The 24,093-nt window shown below is 40.9% G+C and overlaps 1 protein-coding gene across 1 annotated transcript in view; it reads left to right on the top strand.

Moving 5' to 3' along the window:
* LOC136146598 (exocyst complex component 1-like) overlaps positions 1-19,252 on the top strand; it is a 109,311-nt gene extending 90,059 nt beyond the window's left edge. The window contains 1 exon segment of the mRNA XM_065905552.1: positions 17,523-19,252. Coding sequence (XP_065761624.1) covers positions 17,523-17,558 — 36 coding nt within the window. The 3' untranslated portion in view covers positions 17,559-19,252.
* Positions 19,253-24,093: the final 4,841 nt, after the last annotated feature.

The raw sequence follows: 24,093 nt of genomic DNA on the forward strand, positions 1-24,093 counted from the left end.
TATATGGATAAGGCTCTTGTGAAGATCAGTTGTAAACTTGAATTTTGAGGATCATGTGATTCTTTGTAACAGTATGAAATACATTTTCCAAAAAGTTGAAATGTGGTAATATTATTCTTAAATTTATCATGTGCTGTCATTTGTATGAAAGCAAGTCCTTATAAAATCAATATAGAAGAGTTATTACATGTCATTTATCATAAAACATAGTCAGTCAGTGGTACTCAGTGAGGACTGAATCACTGCCATAAAGAGACTCGTGTCCTTAATGCATAAACACAAAGACCCTGTCAGTGCAGCGGCTTCACTTTTTTGGCATTTATTTTACTTTTGGTTACGTCAGGATCCTCACTGCAGCCTGTGGGCTTCTCTCTAGTTGGGGCGCTCAGGCTCAGGTCCCATGGCCTATGGGATCCCAGTTCCTGGGCTAGGGATCAGCCCTCATTCCCTGCATTGGAAGGCGGATTCTTAGCCACTAGGCTGCTAGGAAAGTCCCTCTACAGTTTTAATAGCAAAAAATTGCAAATAATCCAACTTTCCATTAGTAGTAGATGGATAAATTAAGGTGTATTCAGTATTTGCCAACAGAGTAGTGAGAATTAGTGAATTTTATCTACAAAAAATACTGCAGATGAATACCAGGAAAATAATGTCAGGTTTAAAAAAAAAAAAGTCACAGAATATATATCATATGATTCTATTAATATAAAAGTTCAAAATAAACAGTATTTAGAGTTACAAGTGTTGTATAACTGAGAAAAAGCAAGGAAATGATCATAAAATTCTAGAGTGATTAGAGAGCAGGAAGGAAGATTATGGTATCTAGCAGGGGCAGGATTTTAAAGGTATGTTATGTTACTTAAACTGGGCAGTGGCTACATGGATTTCATTGTACTATGATACTTGATACCTTACACATACCTTATAAATCTTATTTTATATTAGCTCAACGTTTAATTTAAAAACAAAATCAAACTCATATGTGTGTGTATATTCTTTATTGACATAGGAAAAAACCTTCACATTTGTAGATGATCTGGAGACAAAGAAGATCCAAGGTTGGTTGGATTGCTCGAGGTTCAAGCCAAGTATGTTCAGAGCTGATATTCCACACAACAGTGACCTCCCTCTCCAGAATGTTACAGATATAAATATATTTAAACATCTAAAGACCAAACACTGTCTAATGTTTCTGTTAACAGACCAAGTTTATTTTACCTGAGGTGGTATGGCTCTTATTTAAAGAAAAGGCAGATAGCAAAATACTTCTTAGAAAAGAATCTAAAAAAGTAAGCACGTCACATAACAAAATTATCTAAATAACTGGATAGAAATTTTGAGAAAGTAAGATGTACATGATTCCTATTAAAGATAAACATTGGTTAATTAATATGTCTCAGTTTATATTTGTGTTAGTATCTGTTTATTCTAAGGAATTAGAAACTAAGTTTAATACAGCTTTTCAAAATTAAATAAGATATTTTGAATGAAGAAAGAAAAGCAGTGGATGACTCTGATCAGCTACAATTTTCTAGATCTTAGAGATATGTAATATTTTGTGCTACAGATAGAATGAGAAAAGAGCAACATATGATAACTTAGAGAATATAAAGAAATGAAAAAGTGCTGAGAAAGCAAAAATGGCTATGCCAGGAAGGTTAAATATACAATGGTGTCTAAGAAGTAAGATTATTAATTCTCATAACTCTATGTTCTAGGATCCTCTGCATCTGCAAGTCCCCAATTTTAATGTACATATGAAACAACCAGGAATCTTGTTGAAATGCAGGTTTTGTATGATCTAAAACTCTGCATTTCTAGCAAGATCCCAGGTAATATCAATGCTACAGGCCTATAACCCACAGCTGAAATTGCAAAGTTTTACAGTGGTGTCAGTTCAATTCAGTCGCTCAGTCATGTCTGACTCTGCGACCCCATGGACTGCAGCACACCAGGCCTCCCTGTCCATCTCTTTTGTTTCTTTAGGTAGATATACTCCTAAGTATTTTATTCTTTTTGTTGCAATGGTGAATGGTATTGTTTCCTTAATTTCTCTTTCTATTTTTTCATTGTTAGTATATAGGAATGCAAGAGATTTCTGTTGTTAATTGTATATCCTGCAACTTTACTATATTCATTGATTAGCTCTAGTACTTTTCTGGAAGAGTCTTCAGGGTTTTCTGTGTAGAGGATCATGTCATCTGCAAACAGTGAGAGTTTCACTTCTTCTTTTCCTATCTGGATTCCTTTTACTTCCTTTTCTGCTCTGATTGCTGTGACCAAAACTTCCAACACTATGTTGAATAGTAGTGGTGAGAGTGGGCACCCTTGTCTTGTTCCTGATTTTAGGGGAAATGCTTTCAATTTTTCACCATTGAGGGTGATGCTTGCTATGGGTTTGTCATATATAGCTTTTATTATGTTGAGGTATGTTCCTTCTATTCCTGCTTTCTTGAGAGTTTTAATCATAAATGAGTGTTGAATTTTGTCAAAGGCTTTCTCTGCATCTATTGAGATAATCATATGGTTTTTATCTTTCAATTTGTTAATGTGGTGTATTACATTGATTGATTTGTGGATATTAAAGAATCCTTGCATTCCTGGGATAAAACCCACTTGGTCATGGTGTATGATTTTTTAAATATGTTGTTGGATTCTGCTTGCTAAAATTTTGTTAAGGATTTTTGCATCTATGTTCATCAGTGATATTGGCCTGTAGTTTTCTTTTTTTGTGGCATCTTTGTCTGGTTTTGGAATTAGGGTGATGGTGGCCTCATAGAATGAGTTTGGAAGTTTGCCTTCTGCAATTTTCTGGAAGAGTTTGAGTAAGATAGGTGTTAGCTCTTCTCTAAATCTTTGGTAGAATTCAGCTGTGAAGCCATCTGGTCCTGGGCTTTTGTTTGCTGGAAGATTTCTGATTACAGTTTCGATTTCCGTGCTTGTGATGGGTCTGTTAAGATCTTCTATTTCTTCCTGGTTCAGTTTTGGAAAATTATACTTTTCTAAGAATTTGTCCATTTCTTCCAAGTTGTCCATTTTATTGGCATAGAGCTGCTGGTACTAGTCTCTTATGACCCTTTGTATTTCAGTGTTGTCTGTTGTGATCTCTCCATTTTCTTTTTTTTTTTTTATCTCTCCATTTTCATTTCTAATTTTGTTGATTTGGTTCTTCTCCCTTTGTTTCTTGATGAGTCTGGCTAACGGTTTGTCAATTTTGTTTACCTTTTCAAAAAACCAGCTTTTAGCTTTGTTGATTTTTTCTATGGTCTCTTTTGTTTCTTTTGCATTTATTTCTGCCCTAAGTTTTAAGATTTCTTTCCTTCTACTAACCCTGGGGTTCTTCATTTCTTCCTTCTCTAGTTGCTTTAGGTGTAGAGTTAGGTTAGTTATTTGACTTTTTTCTTGTTTCTTGAGGTAAGCTTGTAATGCTATGAACCTTCCCCTTAGCACTGCTTTTACAGTGTCCCATAAGTTTTGGGTTGTTGCGTTTTCATTTTCATTCGTTTCTATATCAAGAGGCCTTTTAGTTCCTCCCTGCTTTCTGCCATAAGGGTGGTGTCATCTGCATATCTGAGGTTATTGATATTTCTCCCAGCAATCTTGATTCCAGCTTGTGCTTCATCCACCCCAGCAATTCTCATGATGTACTCTGCATATAAGTTAATAAGCACAGTGACAAAATACAGCCTTGACATAGTCCTTTCCCTATTTGGAACCAGTCTGTTGTTCCATGTGTAGTTCTAACTGTTGCTTCCTGATCTGCATACAGATTTCTCAAGAGGCAGGTCAGGTGGTCTGGTATTCCCATCTCTTTCAGAATTTTCCACAGTTTATTGTTATCCACACAGTCAAAGGCTTTGGCATAGTCAATTACAATGGTGTAGGCTACATCATTCATACCTCTGAACAAATTAACATAATTTGGGGTTTTTGTTGTTGTTGTTTTGTCTTTTGGAAGACAGCTCACATGTGTGCTTGTGGCTTTAAGAGTTCTCAGCTTTTAATATTTGGCAGCACCATGATATGGTATGCTGGTATGCATAGGTGCTGAGTTGGTGTCCATCTCTTTGCAACCCCATGGGCTGTAGCCTACCAGGCTTCTCTGTCCAAGGGATTTTCCAGGCAAGAATACTGGAGTGGGTTGCCATTTCCTTCTCCAGTGCGTGAAAGTGAAAAGTGAAAGTGAAATTGCTCAGTCGTGTCCGACTCAGCGACCCCATGGACTGCAGCCTACCAGGCTCCTCTGTCCATGGGATTTTCCAGGCAAGAGTACTGGAGTGGGGTGCCATTGCCTTCTCCGAGTACTAAGTGCATTTAGGAGCAATTCATATTCTGAAAAGAGGAAGAAAAAAGACAGTGGGGCGGATGAAAAGGGGGAGAGGAATATATGAAAAAAAGGGAAATCAGGTGATAAGAAACAATGGAGAATATAGCAAGCAAGACAAACATGAGTCTATGAGCACATGTCTTGCCCAAAAAATCTTGAGAAAGCAGCTTCTCTGAGATAACATCTCGATCAATTTCACTGGCAAGATGGTGAGTCTTTCAAGAAGTTCCAGGTAGTCAGCTAGAAGAGAAGGTAGTAAAAAAGAAATTAAGAAATGGAAGGAATGTGCCTTAATCTGAATTTAAATTTGTCTCCATCTCACTTTAAACAGTTAGCCTTTCTGGATCTCCTTTCATTTCAATTATGTTGCCCTGTAACTCTCTCATAAGAGCCTATTCTTTTCCTTCATGGCACTTAACTATAATATACTACGTCTTTAGTATATCTCCCCTATATCTAAGCCTGCAGTCTTTGTGACTAGGATTATTTTGTGTAACAGTATCTGTCTAGAACATGTATGTACTTAAATATTGAGTTTAAACAGTAGAAAGTGAACAGGCAGCCTTGAATTGTTAACTCATGGAAGGAGGAAACCATTGCATGAATTTCTTTACAATTCTCTTCAATGTTTAGAGCACAACTGTATTCTTGAAAGTAAGTTGCATTAGGGCAGAATCTCTGTTCTCTGCTTGAACCTAGCACCTAATGTAACTAGATGTGGATCTCATTCTAGGTGCTGAGTGAAGGTTGTTACAAGGAAATTGGACTTACAAGATAAAGTATACTCTACTCCCAGTTTTTACCTTATACATATACAGGGTCTCCACAGTGGTATACATTCTATAAAGATTGACGAATTAAATTCATGAAGGGCCTAAATGAACAATGTCTTCTGTAGATTTCAGATATGCTCTCTTAGGGAGGCCGTGTACCTGATCTACTGTCAGCTCCTCTGGTAGACACTGTGAGCTGTGGGGTCTGCCTGCTCCTCCTGCTAACAGAGCTCTGCTTTTTACAGAGTAGGAACAGGCCAGACAAAAGTGAAACACCAAAGCTGGCATAGACTCTTGGATCCCGACCTGCTGCATATTAGAGTTGTGGAAATGTTTAAAACTCCTGATATCTGCACCCTACTCTAGCCAAATAAATATGAATCTCTGAAGATGGGGCCCAGGTTCTGAAGCCTCCCAAACCATAATGGGCAGCATGCTTGGCCTGGTCTCAGCAGGCCATGACAATCCAGCTCTCCTTTGCCTATGTTTGATTGAGGAATACATATTTGTGTAAACCCAGCTCTAGTCAGTGAGATCTAGGAGGAAGTCTGCTAAGAGATCTCGAGAGAGATTGTCCAAACTGAAAAAAAAAGAAAGTTCATAAGACATACAGGGTCTTTAGCCTCTATATCTTCTTCCTTCTTGGTATGTTGTGATAGGAGATGAGAGCCATGGCTGCTGTGATCATGAAGTAGGATTACCAGAGCCATCAAAGAAAAAGGTAAAGCATGCAATGATATATGTGTATTAAAACATGCAAGCATGTCAAAAAAATATGTATATAAGCAGAGTAGGTGCAATTGTTTGAAAATTTAGGGTATTGAATGTAATTTCTTTAATGATTATCCATATGTTACTATTAATCTTTAGAGGTTTCTATTGAATTTTCATCACACAACCATGATCCTTATGGTTTTGCAGATGATTTTAAAATACGTGCAGAGAGATCTGAGAGTTGTTTGGAAGAAATTTTGTATTGTTTTGTTAGAATATATGCATTTGCTATAGTTTAAAAGAACGCTTTATCGTGGGTTGTTTTTCTGGACCAACAGCTCTTATCTTACCTCCCAGTCTTTGCCAAGCTGTAGCTAAGCCAACATTGATCCTCTGCAACTACTTTGAGGTCAGGTTGACCAGTCAATACTGTAGCACTTAGGGAAAGAGAACTTTCTAAAAGGATTTCTACGTAGTGGAATAATACAAAATTTAATCCAAAACACCACCTGCTTTCCTAAGGCAGTTTGTAGGCCCAACCTAAATTTAAATTTGAAAAAAAAAAAATCTTGAAGTGGTTTGTATTAAAATTCACTCATTATAATTTTACTTAGCTTTTTTAAAGCCAAGTTTATTTAGCTACAGCTATAAATGAAATGAACTACATCTAACTTGTGTTCATAAAAATTCATTTCCATATTTGTTTATTCAGGAGGAATAATCTCCTGTAAGATTGCTCGAACCATAAAATTTATCACAGGGAACAGTTCTGAAAGTAGAAGAGAGCAGAGGAACAGCTAAGAGTATAATAGATGAATACTTTAACTTTTACTGATGGAGGCTGAAATTATGTGCCTCTTCCTAGGGCATCATCATTCTAAGAATTGTGATTTCTCTGCTTCTTCTCTGGGTCCTTTGTCTTAATAATTTCCTGCCTCTTAGCCTTGTCTTTGTACCATAGATTGTCTTTTCTGCCTGAAAAATTATAGTATTGCATCAGGGGATATAAAATTAATCACAATAATCTAGACATGGATTGTGTCTCTTCCCATATCACAGTAGGATCATTTGGATCCTGAAAGATTATCCATCACAGTCCCCATGCTCTGCAAAGATTAGGCAGATGATTGGTCTAACTGGGCCAATCAGACTCTCCATCTCTGCCGGGAGTGTGAATCTTGGGCAGGCGACACTGCTTGAATGAAGGTACTTAGAGTTAAATCCTCCCCGTTTCACACCAAAAGAGAACACCCATAAATGTCTTCTATAAAGATCTCCAAAGTTGCCCTTGTTTGTGATCTTCCCAAGATGAAGTGGTTCTTTTTTCTTCTGATTTTGTGAATCACCCGATATTCTTCCCATATTGCAGTCGGGGAGTAGTAGGGAGCCCTTAAGTTAGTTGAAGTTAGTTTCTGTAGCTTGCAACCGAAGATCCCCAATTAATGCAAACTAAAATATGTTTATACACAGAATCAAATAAACTGTATAAGACAATAAATGGTATTTGCCAAATGAATGATACAGACAGTGTTGTAATAGCTCAGAGGAGTTAGATGTATCTGTAGTCTGATAAAGTCAAGGAATTGAGACATGCATCATTGAGTTGCTGCCACCCACCCATTGGGCAGCACCCGTGAAGATCAGTTAACAGTGTAACCTGAGCTGAGAGTTCAGACTCTGAAGTTAGCACAGGCCTCACACCCTGCCTCTCTCGGGCTGTCTGATCTTGTGCAGGTAAGTTAGTTCTGGGCCTCAGGATCCTAATTTGTAAAAGGGAAAGAGTAGTGCTTCTCTCATAGGTTCATTGTAAGGATTAAATCAGATGGTGTTTGTAAAATGTTTAGCACGGTGCTAATAAGCATTCAATTTTAAGAAGAAATGGATCAACGACGCATTTCTGAGCAACGGTTGAGCAATCAGACTCTGCTCTCCAGGGTGAGTGGATGAAATGGAGCAACATCCTTGGGCCGAAAGATGACAACAGCTTACTGGGGTCCATTCCTCACCCTGACCCAGTCACCCACCAGGCAGGCGCACCTGCGTTTTCCCAGGACAGAGGAAGTCTCTCCAGGCCTTTGTCTGCGAAGCCATTACCCACAAAGTCCTTAGAAACTTGCTAATGTTGTTTCATTAGCCTTTCCAAATCCTGTGAGGCAAAGCAGAGAAGAAGGCTTCAAGCCTCAACCAGCCTTCTGAGAAATGTTAATAAGGTTAATATCTTAGACATCTTCAACAAATTCTGCTAAATGACCTGGGAAAGAACCTCATTCACTGAACCTGAAAACTAGATATGAACTGGGTCCTGTTTCTTACTCATAACACCAGTAATCTATTCACTAGGTTGGTTTGTCTCGTCCTTCATTTTAATCAGACTGCCAACGTTATGTCTTTTTTAATTTAGAATTATGTTACTAATTTTTAAAACATTGACAAATCCAAATGATCAATCAGCGCAGTTCATTTCACTTGAGCACATTAGATAGCAGAGTATGTATTGACTATGCTTTATAACATATCGAAAGTAAAGTAAGCCATGAAAATTCTCGGCATTACTGCTACGAGATCAGATAGTCATGTAAAAACACAAAAGCCTTGATGAATTGCCTTGTCATCATCCAAACTTCTCATTCTGTTACTCAGTAGAAGGTTCCTGAAGCATCATGGGAAGCATTTGAAAGAAAACTGTAGACAAAGCATCATAATTAAATCACTATTATATTTGAATCACATGTAATCCTATGAAGAAAGTCCGAAATGTAACTAAGGTAGCCTCTTAACAAGTTTACATAACAATATATTTTAAAGATATTTCATTTACTTACATCATTTGGTAATTCATTATTCATTCATTTCTTCATTCATCAAATGCTAATCACCTGTGGGGCTACAAAGACAAGATCAAAAACTTATTGTGTAATGGTAGAGATGGGCAAGTAAAAATATCCAGCCAAAACGCTTACAGTCATTGTTTTTAGAGAAAAGTGTAAAATAGCAGAACAGAAGAAATGAAATTTTAAAATTTTTATTGGGACTTTTCTATTTGTAATCTCCTATACATTTTGAATTCCTCTACAAGCAAATACTAGTTGATAACTTTGAAAAATGGTAAAATGAAATGTTAATAAGGTTAATATCTTAGACATTATCAGCATAATTTTTCTCTTTTGCTTTTCCTAGCACATATTCTTCTATGTGTTGGCCAAAGACATCAACCAGTCTCAGGATAATAAAAGATCTATTACAGAATGAGAATATTGATTGCTTACCGGGCACCAGGCACTGCTCTAGGCAATTTACATGGAATGCAAAGAGAAAGACATAATTAACACTCAGTTTCTGACCTTAAGGGGAGTCCCAGGTGGCACTGGTGATGAAGAACCCACCAGCCAGTGCAGGAGACGTAAGAGACGCCTGTTCGATCCCTGCATCGGGAAGATCCCCTGAAGAAGGAAATGGCAACCCACTCCAATATTCTTGCCTGGAGAATCCCACGGACGGAAGAGCACAGGGTCGCAAAGAGTCAGACACAACTGAAGCGACTTAGCGTGCGTGCACAACCTTCAAAATAAGATTGTGCAGCTAAATAATAGTTTAAAAGCCAGGCTATTATATTGGGAGGGGATTTTCTAAATTATTTTATCTGCTTTCATCCTCCATTCATTCGATACTAAGCCTAGATGACATGGCTCAGTCATTTCTCTCCTGGAGTGGAAGTGAGGTGTGTTACAGAAGAACAGAGAGGAAAGCCATTAATCTTCAGCCCCAGGACTGTGGGATGGAAAGAGCAACAGAGGAACAGAGCTGCCAGACACAGCCTGGGCACGTGATATGAAATTGGGGAAGACATCTAAGGTGGAAGGAAGTTCTTATCTCCACTCCCCATTTGAGACTCTGAGAAGAGGCCTCATTCTAGGCTGCTTCATATCAACCCTAGAGGGTCCAGCATGACCAGAGAGAGGGAGGTCATAAGGTTTAACTTTAGAATCGCCTATACTCTCTTCACTGGGTCCAGTGACCGAGACTCTGAGAATCTGGTGGGGATCCCCTGTGCCAGTGAGGTGGGTGAGGGCCTGTAGGAAGGGCTGGGATGAGGTGGGAGTCACAGCCAGAAGTCAGAGGAACAGGTTGTTTTGGGAGAAGCCCTGAGGAGGCAGAGAGAGTCAGAGAGGGCCAACTAGGAACAGAAAGAGACCCAGACATCACACCAGACCCAGGCGTCAGCTGCAGTGCCAGAGACACCAGGAACAGCCAGGCAGGCCTAGAAGAGGCTCCTGTGGAGCGCAGTCTTCCCTCAGCTACGAGGCCAGGCGGCCTTCCACCCCCACATGCACACATCCTGTTCCCATCGCAGAGCCCCGGGTGAGAAGTCTGACAGACTGTGCTCTTATCTTCCGAGACATTCTAACATCCCTCATGAAATGTATTTCAACCACTCGGTTAGATTTAGTTATTTGTTTTTACTTCTTACCAGCAGGTAGGGATGGGGGAAGAAGGCTGGACTAGTTAACAGTGGACCACACTTGCTCCAAACTTCTGAGGTATGATGTGAGTTAAACTCGCAGTCCTGCTAAGTAAGTCTAAAAATCAATTATAATTCAGCTCCCTATGGGAGCTCTGTGCACAGAAAAAATTAATGTATCAGATCAGACCCACAGAGTAGCCCCCCAGGACTTGGTCCTCCCAGTGAAATCAACGCATGTGTGCTGAGGGGCTGAGAGAGAGAGCATGGTTGATTTTGACTGGGCATTTCATCAACTGGAGACTTAAGGGTATTCCTTAAAATATCACTGGTTTGGCTTCCATTGATTTATAAGACTCTCCTTGAGCAGTTTTTCCCTTGACCATTTTTATACATCAAAAGAAATCTGAGCACTGAAGAATTGATGCTTTCAATCTGTGGTGCTAAAGAAGACTCTTGCGAGTCCCTTGGACAGCAAAGAGATTCAGTCAGTCAATCCTAAAGGAAATCAACCCTGAATGTTCATTGGAAAGACTGATGCTGAAGCTGAAACTCCAATACTTTGGCCACTTAATGCGAAGAACCAACTCATTGGAAAAGACTTTGATACTGGAAAGAATGAGGATAGGAGGAAAAGGAGAAGGGGACAGAGGAGAAGGGGGCGAAGAGGGTGAGATGGTTGGATGGCATCATTAACTCAATGGACGTAAACGTGAAAGTTGCTCAGTGGTGTTTGACTCTTTGCAACCCCATGGACTATATATAGAGAACCCCATGGGGTTCTCCAGGTCAGAATACTGGAGTGGGTAGCCATTCCCCTCTCCTGGGGATTTTCCCAACCCAGGGATCAAACCCAGATCTCCAGCATTGCAGGTGGATTCTTTTCCATCTGAGCCACCAGGGAAGCCCAGGAATACTGGAGTGGGTACCTTATCCCTCTCCAGAGGATCTTCCCCACCCAAGAATTGAACTGCAGTCTCCTGCATTGCAAGTGGATTCTTTATCATCTGAGCTACCAGGGAAGCCATGAGTTTGAGTAAACTCCAAGAGACAGTGAAGGACAGGAAAGCCTGGCATGCTGCAGTCCATGGGGCCGTGAAGAGTTGGACAGGACTTAGCAACTGAACAACAACAGTAACGCTTCTTTGAGGCCCTAAATCTCTGTAGAGGATATTCCTGAAAGTTCTGTTCACTATCACCCAATTTTGGTGAGTTAGGAAGAGTGAGGTAAGGCAGGTTCTCTGTGAATGAGAAACTTCCTCTTCACATGATTTTTCCTGGCTTTGAGGGGAAAAAAGCCAAAAGAAGTCGCCATGCTTATTTATATCAGAGGTTTAGATAAGAAGTATATAGTTTGCTCCAAGGGGTCAAAATATGTGTTATTTCCTCACATCCAGTTCTTCTTCTTGCCCCTGGATAATAACTGAGGCAGAACCCATGGCTTTTTTGCTGTCTGTGAAGTGGAATAAGTCCTTGGGCAGCCACTGAAATGCCTCTGGCCGTTCCCTGTCATAAGCAGAGCCCGGAACATGGCTCAGAAGTCAGTGTTCTCACTCTTTCCAGCGTGGGCTCAATGTGGGCAGAGAAAGAAGGAGAAGTGACCCTTGCTTTCTCTTTTTCCAGGCCCACTTCAACTCCTCCTCTTCCCAAACTGCCAAGGAGGGAGAGGAGGGAAGAGGCTGGGACATTCTTATCTGATCAGCCTTTCTGGGCGCCAGCATCTGCTCTCAGGTATTTAGACCTGACTCTTTGTTGGAGACACTCCTCCCTTCCCTGAGTGCCTGTCACCTGCAGCTCGCCTGCCAGGAGTCAATGCATCTCACTGGTCTGAGCCACCAGGGAAGCCCTGTGTGGAAAAGTTTCCACAATGTCTGAGAGGGAACCCTTAACTGAGGGTTCTCTCCTTTGTTCAGAGGACACAAATTTATGTCTTTGCTCTCTTGATTTGAGATGGAGAGAGTTCTCCAAAAATTCATGGATCACTTCTAACACCTGTTCATAGAACCCTAGCTTGGTGTGAGACCACGTCACAACCGACTCACGCTTCTTTGCCAGAGACTGCTCTAGGTTGGGCCTGGAGCCCGGTTCTGGGCCATAAAGGAAACCCCACCAGTCGCTGCTGGGAGACATTTCTCTTTGATGAGAAAGAGGCCTGTGAGGAAAAAACCTTGTCATGAAATCCCTGTTGCCAGCCCTCACTTCTGGTTTTGGGCGCTGATACATGCAGACCCGTTTCTTAGACTTGCGGCAGCCATCTTGTGACCAGGGGGCAAAAGGTCCCAGGATGAAAGTCACCTCCGGGGAAGCAAGAATGGGAGCATGACAGCCGTCGGGTCCTGGATGGCTCCATGGAACTGCAAACCACACCAGGACTGGCTGCTCTGTTAAACTATCCTCGCTACTGTACAAAATGCTGTAGGTGTTTTTTTAAGTGGGCTTCCCTGGTGTCTCAGACGGTAAAGCGTCTGTCTGCAACGTGGGAGACCTGGGCTCAATCCCTAGGTCTGGAAGATCCCCTGGAGAAGGAAATGGCAACCCACTCCAGTATTCTTGCCTGGAGAATTCCATGGACAGAGGAGCCTTGTAGGCTACAGTCCATGTAGCAAAGAGTCAGACACGACTGAGCGACTTCACTTCACTTCACTTCATTTTGTCAAGCAAGACCACGAAATGCTTTTATTACCTAACCACTTCTTAGTCAGGCATTCTGACCCTTAGTCAAATGCATGTTGACTGGTGAAAAGTGAAAGTGTTAGTCACTCAGTCATGTTTGACTCTTTGTGACCCCACAAACTAATAGCCCACCAGTCTCCCCTGTCCATGGAATTTCCCAGGCAAGAATCCTAGAGTGGGTTGCCGTTCCATTCTCCAGGAGATCTTCCTAACCCAGGGGCCAAACCCTGGTCCCCTGGACTGAAGGCAGATTCTTTACTTTCTGAGCCTCCAGGGAAGCCCCTATTGATTGGTACTCAGGCTGAATCCCTGGAAGCGATGAGAGGTGACAGAGTGACAAAGAGACAGAGAGAAAGAGAGACAGATTTGGAGTCCAAGTCAGCAAGTGAGTATTTCACGTTTCTGCACAGTCAGGACTTTCCAAGCAAGTTTTACCAGAACCTGGGCTTAACAAGCATTGGAAGTTAAGTTATGACTATGACAGAATAGTTAGTGAGACGACTCTAGAAAGATTTACCTCCCTGGAGATAAGTGTTTACATTTCAAATGGGGGAAAAATCTGGAGTCAGGACCTGTAGACCAGAGAGGCTTCACTTGTCTTCCTTCCCCCAGAGACATCTATTTATATTCCAGAAGGTAAGAGCACCGGACCTTTCCCTTATCTTCCCAAGAAAATTAGTGTTAATTAGGCAGAAGAGCTTTCCCTCCCTTTCTCGTGAGATGAAGAAGGGAGCTCTTCCTCTCATGTATAAATTCTGAGGTGCTTATTGGGATAGAGACTCTGTACTCTCCTGCAGTACAGAGTCGGGAACATACAGGGGAGCATCTGATTCCATTCAGCTTACCCTGGGCAAAGAGAGCAACTGATGTAATAAAAACTGATCTCCGCTCCAGAAACCCCATATTTGCATTCAGGATAATATAAATAAATATAGATATTAAAAACCAACCAGCTGTAGAAAGAGGCTCATGCATGGTTCTTCACTGGAGACTGTGACTCAGTGATACTAGGACACATTGTAATAGGTTGAAAGTACTGTGCAGATATAGCAAAGGAGACAGATATATCCCTGGCCTCAGTCCTAATCTGATTCAATCATTTCTGGGTACATTTCAATAAGAAAACTGAGAAATTAGAGTATTTCTAATCTCAAGGAGATAGCTGGAGAAGTGATGGACTTGGAAAACATATCATGTGAGCAAAGGTGGAAGAATCTGAGTACGCTGGTAGGTCATCCCACAGATAACCGGAGATTCACTTCCTTTTGACTGCTCACATACAAGAAGAGGCATATTTTAGCATCATATAAAGAAGACTTTTTCTAACAGAGATTTCAGCAACACAATGAGCTGCTTTGAAAAGTCGTGAGTCCTCTTGTCATTGGAAATAGTCAGGTGGCAGCTGCGATGGCCATCTGTTGAAGGATTTGCAGAAGAAATTTGCATTTGATTTAGAAAGCTGGTCTGTTTGAGATTTTAGGACCCTGACAATTTTATATATCCACCAAGTTTAACTGATCATCATCTGAATATTCTTTTTCTAGCCATTATCCTGTAGAGTTCTCTTCCTTGATAGTCTGCCAAATTCAGAGTTGTTTTAACTTCTGGAGTTGAAGTCAAGACTTTATCACTTACATTGTGATTTCTAGTAAATTATTTAATCTTGTCTGTAAAAGGTGGATATCAATACCTCCTATTTTATTGGGTCATTATGGTGATTAAATTAAACAATGCCTGTAAAGCATGCATAGCACTTGGAACAGAACCTAGCAAGCACTCAATACCCAATGGTTACTAGTTTATTAGCCTCTTCACTTGTCTTACTCCATCTTTCATTTAGCTACCTACTCATCCTTCACATGTCTATTGGTTTAATTTATATCTCTTACTTTCAGTGAGTCTCTCTTGTCACATGATTAAAGAACCACTTGAGCAATTGAATTTTCATACCTTTCCCATTTAAAAATTGTTTTGCTGATAAGTCTATCATGTTAGTCATTTTACTATCAATTTATAGGAGTTTTTTATATATTAGATCTATGGAAATAGTTGTAACATTTCCCCCAGCTTATCCTTTGTCTTTTGGCCATAGAACTATTGAAGATTCTTTTGAAAGTTAGAGCATGTAGAATATTTTCAAAATATATAATGTTTATCAATCTTTTTGTTCATGCAGAGCCCCCACTTTTATCTTTACTCTTACTCCAAAAGAGAATTTTTAAGTATATATATATATTTTATATTGTAGTTGACTTACAATGCTTCAGGTTCACAGCAAGGTGATTCAGTTATACAAATACACATTTACTATTTTTTAAATTATTTTCCATCATAGGTTATTACAAGATATTGACTATAGTTCCCTATGCTATACAATAAACCTTTGTTGCTTGATGCATATCTACAAAAGGGGATTAAAAGAAGTAGCTCCTTGCATTAACATTATGAAATGAGCATTCTGATGTCTTTGTAGATACATAAAATAAAGTATTCCATCATCAAGATGCTTCGGCATCATGCTTTTAAAAGGGACTCACACTTCTTGACAGTAATTTTCCCAGTGTCTCTGCTGCTAAAGAATAGCTTTTCTTAACATTCTGTAGCTAAGTCACTACAGAGGCTCACTGCAAGTCTCCAGACAGACTGGAACTATCGTAACCATTATCCTTCAGTTCAGATCAGTTGCTCAGTCGTGTCGAACTCTTTGTGATCCCATGGACTGCAGAACCCAAGGCCTCCCTGTCCATTACCAACTCCTGGAGTTTACTCAAACTCATATGCATTGAGTCAGTGATGCCATCCAACCATCTCACCCTCTGTTGCCCACTTCTCCTCCTCGCTTCAGTCTTTCCCAGCATCAGGGTCTTTTCTAATGAGTCCATTCTTTGCATCAGGTGGCCAAAGTATTGGAGTTTCAGCATCAGTTCTTCCAATGAATATTCAGGACTGATTTCCTTTAGGATTGACTGGTTTAATCTCCTTGCAGTCCAAGGAACTCTCAAGAGTCTTCTCCAACACCACAGTTCAAAAGCATCAATTCTTTGGCACTCAGCTTTCTTTGTGGTCCAACATTCACATTCATACATGTCTACTGGAAAAACCATAGCTTTGACTATATGGACCTTTGTCAACAAAGTAATATCTCTGCTTTTTAATATGCTGTCTAGGTTGGTCATAATTTTTCTTCCAAGGAGCAAGCGTCTTTTAATTTTATGGCTGCAGTCACCATGTGCAGTGATTTTGCAGACCAGAAAATTAAAGTCTCTCACTGTTTCCATTGTTCTTCCATCTATGTGCCATGAAGTGATGGGACTGGATGCCATAATCTTCATTTTTTGAATGCTGAGTTTTAAGCCAGCTTTTTCACTCTCCTCTTTCACCTTCATCAAGAGGCTCTTTAGTTCCTCTTTGCTTTTTGCCATAAGGGTGGTATCGTGTGCATATCTGAGGTTATTGACATTTCTTGTTAAATACCATTATCCTTAACTGCCAGGAAATGATCAGATTGCCAGCCAAACCTACACTTGTGGCAACAGGAAAATTAAGTCCCTGCTGTTTAAACAAAAGGACCTGAATTAGTTGGCAGCAATGCTGATATTTTTAGCCCCATCTTCAGGCCAGTCCCTGAAAGGAGGCAGCCATGCTAAATGCTGGACTTGTATCGAGGCCAGGTTCACCCAGTTCCATTCAGTTCTGTTCAATTCAATTCATAATTCCTGATCTCTCATTAGGTGCCAGACACTCTGCCTGAGTTACGGACGCAAAGAAGAACCCGTTAGTCTTCTGTATACTGTCAGGAGCCCACAGTCTAAAAGGGGAAACAGAATAATCCGTGACAACATTAGAGTCAGCAACATCCAGATATATAGAACATGTTTCGAACATATAGAGCAGAAACCTGAAAGAGAAGCCTCAGTTTACTTCTAGATTTCTCCTTAATGTTACCTGCATACAGCCAACTCTTTCCTGGTGAGTTATCTTTACTCACAACATTTTAAACACCAAATGCAACTTTGTTTTTTGGGTTTTTTTTCTCCTCCTAACATCCAAATACATGGTATCTTTTCCAAAACCACATCTCCAACTCTCTGGACACCAACTGGTCCAAAATTCAATGTCAATTTTGACATTAACTACTTGGAGTTAGTACAGACTCCACAGGTTAAGGGCTCAGTCCTACATGACAGTCCTACTTCAGATGCCTGTCACAAGTTTTGGGGCCCACATACCTCTTACTGACTAGCTATAAATTGGGGGTTCCCATAACCCCCTCAGGTTAGACAATTTATTAGAACAGAACTCAGGAAGACACATTCCTTACTATACCAGTTCATTAGCAAGGATACACTTCAGGAACAGCCAAAATGGGAAAGATGGCAAGGAAGGAGGGAAGGGGCAGGGAGAGCCCAAGGCCTCTCCAGCTCCACCCTTCCTGTTCCTGGTGTGTTCACCAACCTAGAGGCCTTCTGATTCCCGAAGTGTTGGGTTGCTACAGATTTCCAGCAGACAGGCATGATTGCTTAAATCGCTGGCTCTTGGTGGTTAAGTCACTCTCCAGCCCCTCTCTCACTTTTAGAGACTAGGGGTGGTGCTGAAAATTCCAAGCGTCTAATCAAGTCTTGGCCGTTCTGGTGGTCAGCCCCATCCTGCAGCTATGGAGGGTCCTGCTGGAGTCATCTCATTCAAACAAAGTTGCTCCTGTTACCCTGTCACTCAAGAAGTTCTAAGAATTTTAGATGTCCTGTTCCAGGACTGAGGACAAAGACCAAGCATCTTCCTTATTGTGCCATGCCAGGACATTTTTTGCAATACATTGAGCCTCTTACATCCCAGACCACACTTACTATCCACCTCTTACCTCTTTCCTGCCCCAACACATTTCTTTTTCTTTTTCTAAAAGATTTATTGATTTTATTTTATTTATTTTTCTTGGCTGTGGTATGTCCTTGCTGCATGAGGACTTTCTCTAGATGAGGCGAGTCAAGGCTACTCCTCATTGCAGTGGCTTCTGCTGTTGCAGCTCACGGGCTCAGAGGTTGTGGCGCACCGGCCTTGTTTGTTGCCCCACAACATTTGGGATCTTCCCAGACCAGGGAATCTAAACTGTGTGCCTTGCGTTGCAAGGCAGATTCTTAACCACTAAACCACCAAGGAAGCCCCCCATCACATTTCAAGGTGGCCTCCTGACTCTGCACCCAGGGGGCTGCACAACAGCACATTCTTCAGGCTCTGAAACTCAAAACCTTAACATTTGCCTGGATTCTTTCCACTACTTCTCTTCGAGACGCTGACCCCTCACTGTGCCCTGAACGCTCTTTCTTTGTAGTATTTCTCACTTTTCCCTCAGGCCTTAATCTCATCATTAAAATAACCTCTTGTCATATTGGAAATAAAAGCAAAAATAAACAAATGGGACCTAATGAAAATTAAAAGCTTTTGCACAACAAAGGAAACTATAAGTAAGGTGAAAAGACAGCCCTCAGATTGGGAGAAAATAATAGCAAATGAAGAAACAGATAAAGGATTAATCTCAAAAATATACAAGCAACTCCTGAAGCTCAATTCCAGAAAAATAAACGACCCAATCAAAAAATGGGCCAAAGAACTAAACAGACATTTCTCCAAAGAAGACATACAGATGGCTAACAAACACATGAAAAGATGCTCAGCATCACTCATTATCAGAGAAATGCAAATCAAAACCACAATGAGGTACCATTACACACCAGTCAGGATGGCTGCTATCCAAAAGTCTACAAGCAATAAATGCTGGAGAGGGTGTGGAGAAAAGGGAACCCTCTTACACTGTTGGTGGGAATGCAAACTAGTACAGCCACTATGGAAAACAGTGTGGAGATTTCTTTAAAAGCTGGAAATAGAACAGCCATATGACCCAGCAATACCAGTTCTGGGCATACACACTGAGGAATCCAGATCTGAAAGACACACGTGCACCCCAATATTCATCGCAGCACGGTTTATAATAGCCAGGACATGGAAGCAACCTAGATGCCCATCAGCAGATGAAGGGATAAGGAAGCTGTGGTACATATACACCATGGAATATTACTCAGCCGTTAAAAAGAATTCATTTGAATCAGTTCTAATGAGATGGATGAAACTGGAGCCCATTATACAGAGTGAAGTAAGCCTGAAAGATAAAGAACATTACAGCATACTAACACATATATATGGAATTTAGAAAGATGGTAACGATAACCCTATATGCAAAAAAGAAAAAGAGACACAGAAGTACAGAACAGACTTTTGAACTCTGTGGGAGAAGGTGAGGGTGGGATGTTTCGAAAGAACAGCATGTATATTATCTATAGTGAAACAGATCACCAGCCCAGGTGGGATGCATGAGTCAAGTGCTCGGGCCTGGTGGGCTGGGAAGACCCAGAGGAATCGGGTGGAGAGGGAGGTGGGAGGGGGGATCGGGATGGGGAATACGTGTAACTCTATGGCTGATTCATATCAATGTATGACAAAACCCACTGAAAAAAAATAATAAAAAATAATAATAATAAAAATAAATAAATAAATAAATAAAATAACCTCTTGTCCTCGATAATATTGTTCTCTGCACCATTCACCCTTCAATTTTTCTACTACTCAGATTCACTTTCCCCAGACTAATTTCATCTTGCAATTTTCAGTTTAAAACATGTTATATAATTCTCCACTGTATTCTGGATAAAATTCAAGCTCTGAAATCCATCCACAACAGTGAAATGGACAGGAAAGGTAGGAGGAATTCCATATGGATGGAGAGGAAGGGAAGCCTAAGGAAAGTACTGGCAGTCTCTGCTTTTCCATTCAGAATGGATGGAGCTGGGCCACTCGTGGCACTAAGACAGGAAGGGTGTTTAAAATATGTGTAATAGTGAAAAGATGCTTATAATGGACACCTGAACATGTATGTCCTCTAGGCTCTGTAGGACATCCTCATGGTTGATCCCAAGTGGAGCAGAGGACGGCCTCACCCAGATGGGAAGAGATGGGCTCCACCTTCAGGTAAAGGGCCCTGAGCCCCAATCCTGAGTGACCTGGTCACAGGCGGCTCACCGCACAGCTCGCCCCTTATTCTCTACAGCATCCCACCACTCTCCTGGTCCCACATGAAAATCACCTTTGGTCTGGGCTTCAGATTTTTGCTTTGCTTTGTTTTTTTTTTTTTTAACATTAAGATAGAGAGTATTTGGGGGTACACTGGAGCAAGAATGGATATTCTGTGCTAAATTCACCGGATTCTCTAATTTTGCAGTGTCCAGGGATTTTGGTTTTAAGCACTGGCAAGCACTCTCTTTGGAATTTTCATTCTGGCCAAATGACTATCCAGCATTACAGCACCTCTCTGCCAGTCTCCCACTCAGAAAGGTGACAGGGTGAGAGCTTTGGCTTTGTTTTGTTTTAATGAAAATATAGTTGATTTACAATATTTTGTTAGCTTCAGGTATACACCAAAGTTATCTGTTTTTATATATATATGAATCCACATTTCCCTAATTCTTTTGCACTATAGTTTGTTACAAGATATTGAATATAGTTCCCTGTGTTACACAATAAACCCTGCTGTTTATTTTATATATGGTAGTTAGCATCTACCAATCCCATGCTCCCAATTTATCCCCCCCCCCCACCTTTCCTCTTTGGTAACCGGAAGTTTCCTTTCTATGTCTGTGAGTCTGTTTCTGCTATGTAAATAAATTCATTTTTTACTATTGTTTAGATCCTGCATGTAAGTGATATTAGGGAGTGTTTGTCTCTGACTTACTTCACTTAGTATGATCATCTCTAGGTCCATCCATGTTGCTGAAAATGGAATGATTGCATTCTTTTTCATGGCTGAGTCAGGATGAGAGTTTAAATACCCCCAGGAAATGTGTTTCCGCTTAGTAACACTTTCCACGGGGGGGCATTCATATGGAATAATTTGTCAGGGCCGCACCCCAGACTGTCTGAATCGAGCCTCAAAAGACTCCTAAATCCAATCTGTGTCAGAAGAGATCCATCTCCAGAACCAGCCGAGAGGGAGGAATTTAAACTCCAGAGTTTGGGGAAGTGACATGAATGATTACTTGAAAAACCAAGAATGTGTCAGTCATCCTCAGAATCTTCAGTAAGAAGCGTCTGTGAGAGGGACTGCTTCAAGCAACTCCAATACTAGATGGAGAAGCCGGAACTAGAACCAGAAATGCCCCCAGGGTAGAAGCTTTCTGAAGAACCATGACCCAACAGCTTCAAGATCTGATTTTGTCTTTTATTAAAAAGTGAGAGGAAAAATAAATAAATAAATAAAAAGTGAAAGGCAAGGGATGGGGGCGTATAATCACACTCTCTTCAAAATCCAGATAGAAATTACCCTCTTAAAGAAACAATGCTTCTTAAAAAAAAAAAAAAAATTTCTTTATTTGGCCGTGCCAGGTCTTCATTGCAGCATGTGGCATGTGAACCCTTAGTTTCAGCATGAAGCCACATGTGGAATCTCGTTCTCTGACCAGGAATCGAACCCTGGGCCCCTGTATTGGGAGTGCAAAGTCTTAGCCAATGGACCACCAGGGAAGTCCCTTAAATTTTGTGTTTTTCAATTTTTTGGCCTCACTGTGCAGCATATGGGATCTTTAGTTCCCTGACCAGGAATCCAACCCTTACCCTCTGCGTTGGAAGGACAGAGTCTTAAGCACTCAATGCTTCTTTTTTATACTTCATTTATTATCAAAGTATCGTTGAACCACAATGTATTAATTACTGTTGTACAGAAAAGTAACTCAGTCACACACACATATTCTTTCTCATATTCTTTTCCATTATGGTTTATCACAGGATATTGAATACAGTTCCCTGTGCTATACAGTAGGACTGTATTGTCCATTCATTCTATGTTTACCAGTCCTCATCTTCTAATCCCAAACTCCTACTTCTCCCCTCTCTCACCCACTTCCTCCTTGGAAACCACCAGTCTATTCTCTATGTTCTTGACTCTACTTCTCTTTCACAGACAGATTCATTTGGATCATAGTTTAGAGTTCTCATGTATGTGACATCCTAGGGTATTTGTCTTTCTCTTTCTGACTTACTTCAAAACAATGCTTCTTTAAAACAAACGCTAGCCTCTCCCAGATGTCACAGTGGGTAAGTGATTAGGTTTCACAGATTAATAAGTAGCTATGCATATGCATGCAGTCCAGAAATGCACCAGGAAGGGGAAGTTCCAAACCAGATAGAGAAAGGCAGTGGACCTTTTCTCTAAAAGGGAATGCAAACAGCCAAGACTCTTGATACCCCATGAAGCATCAGAGATGGGGAGAATGGAAAAAGATTTTCTTTCTGGGATTTGCTGCCAACACAATGAGCCCCTGACACCAGCTGCTTTGATTCAAAGCAGACATTCATTCTGCACTAGATAAACTTTGGACTTTGGGGGGAAGCCGCCAGAGCTAGCAGCCTGCTTTCTAATGGAAATGTTTGAACTGGGACAGTAAATTCTGAGAGTCCCCAAAAGCTGGTAACCCAAACAGCAAAAATAGAAAGACTATCTATTCATTTGAAAGTGCTTTAAAGATGAATTCCTGACTTGTGGAAGTTACTTTTCTTTCTTTTTTTCTTATTTTAATAAGCTGCTTCAGCAGCAGTGTTTCTTTCTTTCTTTTTTTTAGTAGCTCAGTCATGTCCGACTCTTTGTGACCCCATGGATTGGCTCCTCCGTCCACGGGATTTTCCAGGCAAGAGTACTGGAGTGGGTTGCCATTTCCTTCTCCAAGCAGTGTTTCTTATTCAAGTATTTTCTAAAGCAAGCAAGGCTATAGATAAGGCTACTATGGTAGAAGAAGCAGAGCGTCAATCCAAACAGAAGTGTCCATCTTTAGGATGTCTGAAGTCTCTAAAAACTTGGTTGGTCATGGGAGCCAGAAATACAGGAGACATACACTAAGAATGTGTTGAAACGACAGGCCTCATCTAAGTTTCTCTTGAGAATGAAGAACATATTTTCCCCAGGAAGTCCAAGGCAAGGAGGACCCACAGCGTTAACCTGCATACTGGATTTAAAGAAGCAATCAAGCACAGTCATTTCTAATTCCCAGATGTTCCCTACTTTTTTGAGAAGTGGTTTCTCAGATGGGAGCACCGGCTCAAGATTGTTTAAGCTAGTGTGGCTGGAGGGACGACGTACCCAGCATTGATTCTGGTGGGGATCTGAATTCCAGATACTCTCATCTATTTTACCTGATTCTGAACTGTGAACTCTTCTTCAGCCCAGTAACCTAATAGCTAATTCGCATTTTCTCCCTCTGCATGACAATCCTGACCCCAGTTAAATCGGCGTTAGTGCTTCAGGTGTGGTGGTGCTCGGTCACTCATTGTGTCCCACCCTGTGTAAGCCCATGGACTGCAGCCCACCAGGCTCCTCTGTCCATGGGGCTTCCCAGGCAAGCATACTGGAGCGGTTGGCCGTGCTCTTCTCCCGGGGATCTCCCTGACACAGGGATCAAGCCCACGCCTCCAGTGTTTCCTGCACTGGCAGGTGGATTCTCCACCCCTGAACCACCAGGAAAGCCTGCTTCTTGTGCCTTCATATTGTCTTTTCTCTGCATGTGTCTGTTTCTCTTCACATAGTGTATTTTTTTTTCATCAGTACACCAGGCATACTGAATTAGGGGTCCATCCTATACCAAGGTGGCTTCATCTTAATCAGTGACACCTGCAATGACTCTATTTCCAAATAAGATCACACTCTGAGGGGCTTGGACTTCAACAGATGAATTTCGGGGAGGACCTAATTCAACCCATAACACTACATAGAGTTCTATCATAAAGCACTCATTTAAATTCATTGAAATGCTCTCAGCAAAGAACTATAAAAATAAGAAGAAAGGAAAAACACAATTTGAATAATCTGGGCGGTTTTGCCCACTATTTTACAATACATTATGCTACTCAGGGGAGACTGAGATGGAAGATGAGATTCTGCTGTTCAGTCAGTCAGATGCAATTTCCTTTAACCTCTTGGGAACTCAGCATGAAGTCACTCAGAATATGATCTAGTGTTTAAAAATATGTATTTGATAATATGTGATATTTTTCCTAGAGGCTGGCTTTATTATTTCACTTTGGATGAGAGGCTATTTCGTATTTTGCTGGGCTGC

The sequence above is a fragment of the Muntiacus reevesi genome, chromosome 14 (assembly GCF_963930625.1).
Source record: "Muntiacus reevesi chromosome 14, mMunRee1.1, whole genome shotgun sequence".
Taxonomy (NCBI): Eukaryota; Metazoa; Chordata; class Mammalia; order Artiodactyla; family Cervidae; genus Muntiacus; species Muntiacus reevesi.